At 55.6% G+C, this 12056-nt stretch overlaps 1 protein-coding gene across 2 annotated transcripts; it reads left to right on the top strand.

Annotated features, from left to right (window-relative positions):
- The first annotated feature begins 4799 nt into the window (after positions 1-4799).
- On the top strand, positions 4800-5129 carry LOC119977438 (60S acidic ribosomal protein P1-like). 2 transcript variants are annotated; one of them, XM_038818361.1, is made up of 2 exons: positions 4800-4870; positions 4946-5129. In XM_038818361.1, exons 1-2 carry the CDS (start codon positions 4800-4802, stop codon positions 5127-5129), a joined length of 255 nt encoding a protein of 84 aa, XP_038674289.1. The 2 variants fall into 2 exon arrangements, with proteins under 2 accessions (XP_038674289.1, XP_038674279.1); XM_038818351.1 differs by having other exon boundaries at positions 4800-5129.
- The last annotated feature ends 6927 nt before the right edge of the window (positions 5130-12056 follow it).

Here is a 12056-nt window from a genome sequence, read left to right as displayed (position 1 = left end):
CGCGGGTTTTATGAGGCGCCTGTTGGGCCTCATTCCGGGTCTGGAGGCAGGGGGCCTGATCATGGGGGGGGACTTCAATACAGTGCTCGACCCTGGGCTGGACAGATCGAGTTCCAGGACGAATAGGAGGCCGGCAGCGGCAGAGGTGCTAAGGGGGTTCATGGAGCAGATGGGGGGGGTAGACCCTTGGAGATTTGGCAGGCCAAGGGCGAGGGAGTATTCTTTTTTCTCCCACGTCCACAGGGTGTACTCCAGAATAGACTTTTTTGTACTGAGCAGGGGGCTGATTTCGAGAGTGCAGGACACGGAGTACTCGGCCATTGCGATTTCGGACCATGCACCACACTGGGTAGAGGTAGAACTGGGGGAAGCACGGGACCAGCGCCCGTTGTGGCGCCTGGATGTGGGGCTGCTGGCGGACGATGAGGTGTGCGGAAGGGTCCGGAAGGGCATTGAGAGATATCTGGGCACGAACGACACGGGCGAGGTGAAGGTGGGGGTAGTCTGGGAGGCCCTGAAAGCAGTGATCAGAGGAGAGCTGATCTCCATAAGGGCACACAGAGAAAGGAAGGAGAGGCAGGAGAGGGAGAGACTGGTGGGGGAACTTATAGAAGTGGACAGGAGATATGCGGAGACACCAGAAGAGGGGCTGTTGAGGGAGCGGCGCAGTTTACAGGCCCAGTTTGACCTACTGACCACTAGGAAGGCGGAGACGCAATGGAGAAGGGCACAGGGCGCGGTCTATGAGTACGGGGAAAAGGCGAGCAGGATGCTAGCACACCAGCTGCGCAAGCGAGATGCAGCCAGAGAGATTGGGGGAGTGAGAGAGAAGGGAGGGAACGTAGTGCAGAAGGGGCAAGAGGTGAACGGGGTCTTCAGGGATTTCTACAGGGAATTGTACCGGTCTGAGCCGCCCAGGAGGAGGGGGGGAATGGAGAACTTCCTCGATAGATTGAGGTTCCCAAAGGTCCAGGAGGAACGGGTGGAGGGGCTGGGGGCGCCGATAGAGCTGCAGGAGCTAGTTAAAGGGATAGGCCAGATGCAGGCGGGGAAGGCGCCGGGGCCGGATGGGTTCCCGGTGGAATTTTATAAGAAGTATGTGGACTTGGTGGGTCCAGTGCTGGTGCGAGCCTTCAATGAGGCGCGAGAGGGGGGGGTTCTGCCCCCGACAATGTCACAGGCCCTGATCTCCTTGATCCTGAAGCGGGACAAAGACCCTGTACAGTGCGGGTCCTACAGGCCTATCTCCCTCTTGAATGTAGATGCCAAACTGTTGGCAAAGGTCCTGGCAACCAGAATAGAGGATTGTGTGCCAGGGGTAATCCATGAGGACCAGACGGGGTTCGTAAAGGGACGACAACTTAACACAAATGTCCGGAGACTGTTGAATGTGATTATGATGCCAGCAGTGGAGGGGGAGGCTGAGATAGTGGTAGCACTGGATGCGGAGAAGGCATTCGATAGGGTGGAGTGGGAATACCTGTGGGAGACGCTGGAACGGTTTGGGTTTGGGGAGGGATTTATCAAGTGGGTGAAGCTGCTGTATTCGGCCCCGATGGCGAGTGTGGTTACAAACGGGAGGAGGTCAGAGTATTTTGGGCTCCATCGAGGTACCAGGCAGGGATGCCCCCTATCCCCCTTACTATTTGCATTAGCGATCGAACCGTTGGCGATGGCACTGAGGGGTTCAGGGGGGTGGAGAGGACTGACAAGGGGAGGGGAGGAACATCGGGTATCACTCTATGCGGATGATTTGTTGTTATATGTGGCGGACCCGGAAGGGGGAATGCCGGAGGTAATGGAAATACTAGCGGAGTTTGGGGACTTTTCGGGATATAAATTAAATGTGGGTAAAAGTGAGGTCTTTGTGATACACCCGGGAGATCAGGGGGAGGGAATTGGGCGGCTCCCCTTTAAGAGAGCAGTAAAGAGCTTCAGGTACTTGGGGGTGCAGGTGGCAAGGAACTGGGGGACCCTCCACAAGCTGAACTTTTCAAGGCTGGTGGAGCAGATGGAGGAGGAGTTCAAGAGGTGGGACATGGTACCGCTGTCGCTAGCAGGGAGGGTGCAGTCAGTCAAAATGACGGTCCTCCCGAGGTTCTTGTTTCTGTTTCAGTGCTTGCCCATCTTTCTCCCCAGGGCCTTCTTCAAGAAGGTAACTAGCAGCATTATGGGCTATGTGTGGGCACATGGCACCCCTAGAGTGAGAAGGATTTTCTTGGAACGGAGTAGGGACAGTGGAGGATTAGCGCTACCCAATCTTTCCGGATACTACTGGGCGGCGAACGCATCGATGGTGCGCAAGTGGGTGATGGAGGGGGAGGGGGCAGCTTGGAAACGTATGGAGAGGGCGTCCTGCGGCAATACAAGCCTGGGGGCGCTAATAACGGCACCATGGCCGCTCCCCCCCACAAGGTATACCACGAGTCCGGTAGTGGCGGCCACCCTGAAAATCTGGGGGCAGTGGAGGCGACACAGGGGGGAAGTGGGGGGTCTGATGGCGGCGCCACTGAGAGGGAACCACAGATTTGTCCCAGGGAACACTGGCGGGGGATTCCAGAGCTGGCACAGGGCGGGCATCAGGCAACTGAGGGACATGTTCATAGAGGGGAGGTTTGCGAGCCTGGGAGAGCTGGAGGAGAAATTTGAGCTCCCCCCGGGGAACACGTTTAGATACCTGCAGGTGAAGGCATTTGCCAGACGACAGGTGGAAGGATTTCCCTTGCTTCCCGATAGAGGGGTGAGTGATAGGGTGCTGTCAGGGGTCTGGGTCGGAGAAGGGAAGGTCTCGGACATCTACAAAATAATGCAGGAGGTGGAGGAGGTATCGATAGAGGAGCTGAAAGACAAGTGGGAAGCGGAGCTGGGAGAGCAGATAGAAGATGGGACATGGGCGGATGCCTTAGAGAGGGTCAATTCGTCGTCGTCGTGCGCAAGGTTGGGCCTCATCCAATTTAAGGTGCTGCACAGAGCCCATATGACGGGGACTAGGATGAGTCGGTTCTTCGGGGGGGAGGACAGGTGTGTTAGGTGTTCGGGAAGCCCTGCGAACCATGTACATATGTTCTGGATGTGCCCGGCACTGGAAGAGTTCTGGGAGGGGGTGGCGGGGACGGTATCGAGAGTGGTGGGAACCAGGGTCAAACCAGGGTGGGGGCTGGCGATTTTTGGGGTTGGGGTGGAGCCAGGAGTACAGGAGGCAAGGGAGGCCGGAATATTGGCCTTTGCGTCCTTGGTAGCTCGGAGAAGGATCTTGATTCAGTGGAGGGACACAAGGCCACCAAGCGTTAACACCTGGTTAAACGACATGGCAAGCTTCATCCAATTGGAAAGAATCAAATTCGCCCTGAGAGGGTCGGTACAGGGGTTCTTCCGGCGGTGGCAGCCCTTCCTTGACTTTCTGGATCAGAGATAGGAACTGGAGGCCGAAACAGCAGCAACCCGGGGAGAAAGGGGGGGGGGGGGGGGGGGGAAGGGAGGGGGGGGGGGGGGATAGCAACGAAGGGAGCACGTCAGCGGGGGGTCGCGGGCAATGACTGCCCGAGGCCATCGGCAGAAAGGGAAAAACGGTTTGGTTGCTAGACTGGTAGCGCGGGGGGGGGGGGGGGGGGGAGGGGGGGGGGGTGCGCGCGGGGGAGGGCGTGGGGAGGATTTTCCAGGGAGGATTTGTTGTGTTATAATTTAAAATGTAGTAGGGGTAAATGTTTGTATCGAAAAATTTCAATAAAAATTATTTAAAAAAAAAAAAAAAATGGTTCTCCAGTGAATCGCCGAACTCGATTTCGGCATTGGCAATCGGAGAATCCCGGCCATAATCTCCTGTTTTGCTTTCCTGCTTTGGGCCAAATTAATGTCTAAATTGGCCAACTGCAGATGTTTAAATAACTCCTCCAATTGTTTCACATGCTCCTTCCTTGTCACCCTGTAAACTATCACATTGTCCAAATAGACCACACATGTGGGCACCCTTGTCACTACTTGATGAATGAGTTGTTGAAATGTAGCTGGTGTGTTTTTAAATTGGAATGGCGTCACTTTACACTGATACAATCCCCTTGGGAACAAAGGAAATAACAGGAGGAACCTTGCAGTGTGTTCAGATAAAGTTCCTTCAATTTTGCCTTTTTAACATTTTCATTTTTTTGACCCTATTTGATTCTTGGCTTTGCTTCCTCTGACTTCCAACTTTGCGCACCACGTTTCTTGGCATTACCAGCTTTGTCTTTTTCGAGTCTGCACCCCACCCAGGTCCACAACACCGCCCGTCCCTGTAACCCCACCTAACCCGCACATCTTTCGACACTAAGGCGCAATTTAGCATGGCCAATCCACCTCACCTGCACATCTTTGGACCGTGGGAAGAAACCGGAGCACCCGGGGGAAACCCACGCACACAGGGGAAGAAAGTGCAAACTCCACACAGTCACCCAAGGCCAGAATCAAAACCAGCTCCCTGGTGCTGTGAGGCAGCAGTGCTAACCACTGTGCCACCTGCCATACTGCCTGTTATAGTATCACTGTAATAACAAATCAGGATAGAGCAGTGACTTCAAAGTCAGGGGTGTGACCTGCGGGTGGGTAGTGGGCGTGTGTCAGGAGGATCGCGGAGCAGGCACGCATATGCAGTGCGAGTGCATTGTTTTATATGGTTACAAGGCCGCTCGGAGTCGGCATAGTTACAAGCCACCTGCTGCTCGCTCTACCCGGTTTGGAGGTGCTCGGTTCTTCTGAACGAAGCTAAGGCCGAGTTTCCCCCTGGCGACTAGCACCATCGGACCCACCCACAGAGATCCAGCGCCATGGCCTCCACCTTGGAACTCGCCTGTATCTACAGCGCGCTCATCCTACACAGCGACGAGGTCACCGTCACCAAAGACAAGCTGAATGCCCTGATTAAAACAGCTGGTGTGACCATTGAGCCTTTCTGGCCTAGTCTGTTTGCCAAGGCATTGGCTAATATTGACATCAATAGTCTGATCTGCAATGTTGGTGCTGGACATCGTGCCCCAGCTGCTGCAGCAGTTGTTTCCACCGCTGCTCCTGTTGCTGCTGAAGAGAAAAAGGACGAGGAGAAACAGGAAGAATCTGAAGAGTCTGACGATGACATGGGCTTTGGTCTCTTTGATTAAATGAGCCGTGTAACAACATTGTTACAATTTACAAAAAATAAAAATTGAATATAAAAGCCGCCAGCTGCGGCTGAAGACTGCTAATTTGCGCAATCGGAGAAGCAGAAAGTTTTTTTAAAAATTCTATGTAATCTTTCTACCTGAGGGAGGCAGAGAGCAGGTCACGGCCCCCGTCACCACCACGTGCTTTGGGCATGATTGCGATTCCTCCATTTTATCAGCAGCAAACAAGATAAGAGAAAATGGTGGGTCGCGAAGGTCGGCCGGTGTGGGTCGCGAAGGTCGGCCGGCGTGGGTCGCGAAGGTCGGCCGGCGTGGGTCGCGAAGGTCGGCCGGCGTGGGTCGCGAAGGTCGGCCGGCGTGGGTCCCGAAGGTCGGCCGGCGTGGGTCCTGAAGGTCGGCCAGCGTGGGTCCCGAACGTCGGCCGGCGTTTGGATCCCGAAGGTCGGCCGGCGTGGGTCGCGAAGGTCGGCCGGCGTGGGTCCCGAAGGTCGGCCGGCGTGGGTCCTGAAGGTCGGCCAGCGTGGGTCCCGAACGTCGGCCGGTGTTTGGATCCCGAAGGTCGGCCGGCGTGGGTCCTGAAGGTCGGCCGGCGTGGGTCGCGAAGGTCGGCCGGCGTGGGTCCCTAAGGTCGGCCGGCGTGGGTCGCGAAGGTCGGCCGGCGTGGGTCCCGAAGGTCGGCCGGCGTGGGTCCCGAAGGTCGGCCGGCGTGGGTCCCGAAGGTCGGCCGGCGTGGGTCCCGAAGGTCGGCCGGCGTGTGGATCCCGAACGTCGGCCTGCGTGGGTCCGGAACGTCGGCCGGTGTTTGGATCCCGAAGGTCGGCCGGCGTGGGTCCCTAAGGTCGGCCGGCGTGGGTCGCGAAGGTCGGCCTGCGTGGGTCCCGAAGGTCGGCCGGCGTGGGTCCCGAAGGTCGGCCGGCGTGGGTCCCGAAGGTCGGCCGGCGTGGGTCCCGAAGGTCGGCCGGCGTGGGTCGCGAAGGTCGGCCGGCGTGGGTCCCGAAGGTCGGCCGGCGTGGGTCCGGAAGGTCGGCCGGCGTGGGTCGCGAAGGTCGGCCGGCGTGGGTCGCGAAGGTCGGCCGGCGTGGGTCGCGAAGGTCGGCCGGCGTTTGGATCCCGAAGGTCGGCCGGCGTGGGTCCCGAAGGTCGGCCGGCGTGGGTCCCGAAGGTCGGCCGGCGTGGGTCCCGAAGGTCGGCCGGCGTGGGTCCCGAAGGTCGGCCGGCGTGGGTCCCGAAGGTCGGCCGGCGTGGGTCCCGAAGGTCGGCCGGCGTTTGGATCCCGAAGGTCGGTCGGCATGGGTCCTGAAGGTCGGCCTGCGTGGGTCCCGAAGGTCGGACGGCGTGGGTCCCGAAGGTCGGCCGGCGTTTGGATCCCGAAGGTTGACCAGTTAGTAAAAATGGGTCCCTAGAAAAAAGTTTGAAAAAACACTGGGATAGGGTCCTGGAAAGTGCTGTAATTAACACCTTTATCTCTTTTCTTCCTCATCTCACTTCACATTGTAAATTCAAGACCCAACATACCAGTTTGCAACATCAATATTGGGTCAGTTTAAACCAGTCCAGGAAGTTTTTAAAAAGCAGAAAGAGTGATCACTGTTGGTATCAGTCAGGAATGGTTAATAATGTCAGAAGTTGCAAAATCAAGGCTAAGTTGGAATGCTGTCACACGTGATTCCCAAGGAAGGGCCCAGCCTCTGGGAATGTTGCCAGGGATAATGATACAGCATCACTCAGGAAACATCAGTGTCGGGGTGGCATTGCTGCCTGGGTGAAGAGTGTCATTTGATCTGCTGGGAATTGGTGGAGTACAGGTCAGGTCACTGAGTTAGTAATTCAGTGAAATATTTTGGGATACAGGTCCAATCCCACAACAGCAGCCGGTGGAATCTGCATTCAGCTCATGAAAACTCTGGGATTGCAATCTGGCACTGAGGGAGTGTGGTGGTATGATTAGCATAGCCGCCTGCCATTGGTGCAGAACACCGGCTTACCACTGGGCCTGGTCGGTCATGTGCCTCTCGACCAGTTGGTTGAGACCAATCATGTGACGGCTCCCCGATTGGTCGAGAGGCTGAGTTAACCCCGCCTCCAGGGCGGGGTATAAATACACAGTACTCCCAGCGGTCGTCCTTCTACTGTAATCGACCGCAGGGCTAACATCTAGCAGATTAAAGCCATACTTTTGTCCAGCAACTCGTCTCGCATTTAATTGATGGTACATCAATTTAATCTGCTGGAAATTTGAAGATGGAGCTCCGGATCAAGCCCGAATGCCTCCGCATCAGCCCGCAAACTCCGAACGCATCGGAAATCTTCAAGCATTGGCTGGCGTGTTTTGATAGCTACCTGGCGACTGCAAGCAGCCCCCCCACCATGGCACAGAAGCCTCATATTCTCCATTCCAGCGTGGGCATGGCGGCCTACGCGATGATAGGGGAATAAAAGGAATATGACGCGGCCATGGATAAGCTAAAAGGACACTTTCTTAAGCCGGTAAACCGAATGTTCGCCCAACATCTGCTGGCTACCAGACAACAGTTCCCCGGTGAGTCCTTAGATGATTTTTACCGGGCCCTCGCTGTCCTGGGGAGGAATTGCGCCTGCCTCCAAGTTTCAGCCACTGAGCAAATGGAACTTTTGATCAGAGATGCTTACGTGGCTGGGATGCAGTCCGCCGCAATCCGCCAGCGGCTGCTGGAAAAAGACGACCTCAGCCTAACTGGAGGTCGGCGACTTAAACGCCCGCGCCTATGTCCCCTGCAGCGCCCTGGGCCTCCTGGCACGTTTCCCCACTGCCATCCACCGCTACCGACCCCACCTGCGGGTCCTGGGCGCCGCCATCTTGGGGCCCCGACTCCGCGTGCGGGTCCTGGGCACTGCCATCTTGGGGCCCCGACTCCACGTGCGGGTCCTGGGCGCCGCCATCCTGGACTGGCACACAAGGTCCTGCCAGCATCCACTCGGCCGACGACGACGATGGATCTTCTAAATCGCTGGCTTTTAAAGCAGACCAAGCAGGCCAGCAGCAGGGTTCGATTCCAGTACCAGCCTCCCCGAACAGGTGCCGGAATGTGGCAACTAGGGGCTTTTCACAGTGACTTCATTGAAGCCTACTCGTGACAGTAAGCGATTTTCATTTTCATTTCATTTTCATCTTCTCCATGGCTCGCGGCCATTCAGCTCGACCAGTCACGTCCATGTACGCTCGCCAAGACGACGATGCAAATCCACCTCAACGGGCACTAGACGGGCTGCATGCTGGACTCCGGGAGCACGGAAAGCTTTGTTCACCCTGCCACGGTAAGACGCTGCGCGCTCACTGTCCACCCTGTAAAACACAAAATCGGGTTAGCGTCAGGTTCGCACTCCGTCCGCATCACCGGCTGCTGCATCGCGGACCCCACGGTCCAGGGGAAGGTTTTTAAAAATTATAAACTCCTTATCCTCCTCGACCTTTGTGCTCCGGCACTCCTAGGACTGGACTTCCAGTGCTTGACCTTCCAATTCGGCGGCCCTATACCCCCCCTCACTGTCTGCAGCCTCACGTCCCACAAAGTGGACCCCCCCTCCTTGTATGCTAATCTCTTCCCCGATTGCAAACCCGTCGCGACCAGGAGCAGACTGTACAGCGCCCAGGACCGGACCTTCATCAGGTCCATAGGTTGCTGAAGGAAGGGGTCATCGAGGCCAGTAACAGTCCCTGGCGAGCCCAAGTGCTGGTGGTCCGGACTGGGGAGAAAAACCGGATGGTCATCGACTACAGCCAGACCATCAACCGGTTTACGTAACTGGACGCGTTTCCTCTCCTCCGTATTTCCGCCGTGGTAAACGAGATTGCGAAATACAACGTCTTCTCCACTGTGGACCTCATGTCCGCTTATCACCAGCTCCCCATCCGCACGAGTGACCGCAAGTACACCGCATTCGAGGCAGATGGGCGCCTCTACCACTTCCTTAGGGTTCCATTCGGTGTCACAAATGGGGTCTCGGTCTTCCAACGGGAGATGGACCGAATGGTCGATAAGTACGGATTACGGGCTACCTTCCCGTACCTCGATAATGTCACCATCTGCGGCCGAGACCAGCAGGACCATGACACCAACCTCCGAAAATTCCTTCAAACCGCAAAACTCCTTAACCTAACTTACAATAAGGATAAGTGCGTGTTTAGCACCGACTGTCTAGCCATCCTCGGCTACGTAGTGCGTAACGGAGTGATAGGCCCCGACCCCGAACGCATGCGGCCCCTGATGGAACTCCCTCTCCCCAATACCCTCAAATCCCTCAAACGCTGCCTGGGTTTCTTCACTTACCACGCCCAATGGGTTCCCAATTACGCCGACAAGGCCCATTCCCTCATTCAGTCCACGACCTTCCCGCCGTCGTCAGAGGCCTGCCAGGCCTTTAGCCGCAACAAAGCGGACATCGCAAAGGCCACGATGCGCACCATTGACGAGTCCCTCCTCTTCCAGGTCGAGAGCAACGCATCAGAAGTAGCTCTGGCGGCCATCCTGAACCAAACGGGCAGACCCGTGGCCTTCTTCTCCAGAACTCTCCAGGCTTCCGAACTCCGCCACGCCTCAGTGGAAAAGAAAGCCCAGGCGATAGTCGAAGCTGTGCGACATTGGAGGCACTTCCTGACGGTGATCGACGAACACTCCCGCTTCCCCTTCGCCATTCCCTGCCCCATCATGACCACATCAGCCGTCATTAAGGCCCTCCTCTCCATCTTCTCCCTGTTCGGCTACCCCGCATACATACACAGCGATCGAGAGTCCTCCTTTATGAGCAATGAGCTGCGTCAATTCCTGCTCAGCAGGGGCATTGCCTCTAGCAGGACGACCAGCTATAACCCTTGGGGTAACGGACAGGTTGAGCGGGAGAATGGTACCATCTGGAAGACAATACTACTGGCCCTCCGGTCCAGAGATCTCCCTATTTCCCGATGGCAAGAGGTTATCCCCGATGCCCTACATTCTATCCGCTCCCTCCTCTGTACCACAACTAATTAGACACCTCATGAACGTCTTCTTGTTTTCTCCAGGAAGTCGTCCTCTGGATCCCCTCTCCCGACGTGGCTGGCCGCCCCCGGACCCATCTTGCTCCGGAAGCATGTGCGGGTGCACAAGTCCGACCCGTTGGTGGAACAAGTCCAGTTACTCCACGCTAACCCGCAGTATGCGTATGTGGAATACCCCGACGGTCGGCAGGACACGGTCTCCCTCCGGGACCTGGCACCCGCCGGCGTGCGGCCCTCCCCCCCTTCACCACAGACCCCCCCCCCCTTGTCCCTTTTCCCCCAGCGCCCCACCCAGGCCACCCCTTCCCCATCCATGGCGTCTCCCCCACCAGCCTGGGTTACGGAGACAGTTCAAGGACCATCGCTCCTGGAGTCCAGGACATCAGCTGAACCACCACCATCGGCTGAACCAACTCCCCTGCGGCGGTCTGTCAGGACGTCACGGGCAACGAAAAGGCTGATCGAGTCCATTTAAATTTCAGCACCACCATGGACCTTGTATGGACACTATGTACTTTTGCTAAATGTCTGGGCCAGTGGGAAGCCAAGGATACATTTTTTTTCCTTCTTTCCTTACTACTCATACATCCAGTTCTCCCCCCGCCCCCCCAGCTCTCGTTGACCCCCCCCCGGCTTCTTTCTCCGCAAGGGGTGAATGTGGTGGTATGATTAGCATAGCTGCCTGCCATTGGTGCAGAATACCGGCTTACCATTGGCCCTGGTTGGTCATGTGCCTCTCGACCGGTTGGTTGAGACCAGTCATGTGACGGCTCCCCGATTGGTCGAGAGGCTGAGTTAACCCCGCCTCCAGGGCGGGGTATAAATACCCAGTACTCCCGGCGGTCATCCTTCTACTGTAATCAACCGCAGGGCTAACATCTAGCAGATTAAAGCCATACTTTTGTCCAGCAACTCGTCTCGCGTTCAATTGATGGTACATCAGGGAGTGCTATTCGAGGTTCAGTTTTTGGAATGTGGTATGAAACACAATACCCTCTCTGCCATCAAGTGGACAATTTCATGGTTCAATGTGAGCAAGAGCAATGGATTTTCCAGATGTGATCTGACTCAATTACCGTTGCTGTGGTTCATTAATATTGTGTGTGGTGATGTGTCATTGTTGAGAATTTTACATTTAAGCATGAACCACTTATTGTTTCTTTAAAAATTTTAGAGTACCCAATTTATTTTTTACAATCAAGGGGCAATTTATCATGGCCAATCCACCTAGCCTGCACATCTTTGGGTTGTGGGGGCGAAACCCACGTAAACACTGGGAGAATGTGCAAACTCCACACGGACAGTGACCCATTGAACCTGGGACCTTGGCGCCATGAGACTGCAGGGTTAACTCACTGCGCCACTGTGCTGCCCGGAACCACTTATTGTTAATCTTAAACTATTCACAGATCTAAAGTATGGTCATGCATAAAACTGTTCCATGCAGGTAGGCTGCCTGCAGAGTTCCATCTTTAGATTGTTCTGTATATCTATTACCACGTGACTCTATACAGCATACCATGGAGTTGCTATGCTTCAGTCCCACATTAAACCTTGCTCTGCTGAGCACCGTTACATTACAATGCATGGTGGCACATAACACAACATCCCCCTTTTTTCTCCAAAGAAAATTTTCCTTTACAACAGAATAATACAACAAAATGTTTACATGCTATCCCTGCACCCCCATCTCAGGGCTCTGACTTTACAAGTTCGGGCAGACTTGAGGCTAGACCATTCTTAACAGCATCTTGGTTTGTCACGTTTGGAGGAATGGTAGTGCTATTCTGTGTTTCTGCTACTTGAATATCTCTATTTGATTCACTATTTATCCTCCTCCAAGTTGCGTTTCTCTTTAACAACTTGTGTGTTTTATTTGGACACTGTGGGTTTATCCCATTCTTTCCAAA

The sequence above is a fragment of the Scyliorhinus canicula genome, chromosome 1 (genome assembly GCF_902713615.1).
Source record: "Scyliorhinus canicula chromosome 1, sScyCan1.1, whole genome shotgun sequence".
Lineage (NCBI taxonomy): Eukaryota > Metazoa > Chordata > Chondrichthyes > Carcharhiniformes > Scyliorhinidae > Scyliorhinus > Scyliorhinus canicula.
Note: the sequence above shows the minus strand (reverse complement) of the source record. Positions and strands in the feature narration are given on the sequence as shown.

Coding starts and splice junctions, on each gene's coding strand:
- LOC119977438 (XM_038818351.1), top strand. CDS start 4,800: ATGGCCTCCACCTTGGAACTCGCCTGTATCTACAGCGCGCTCATCCTA.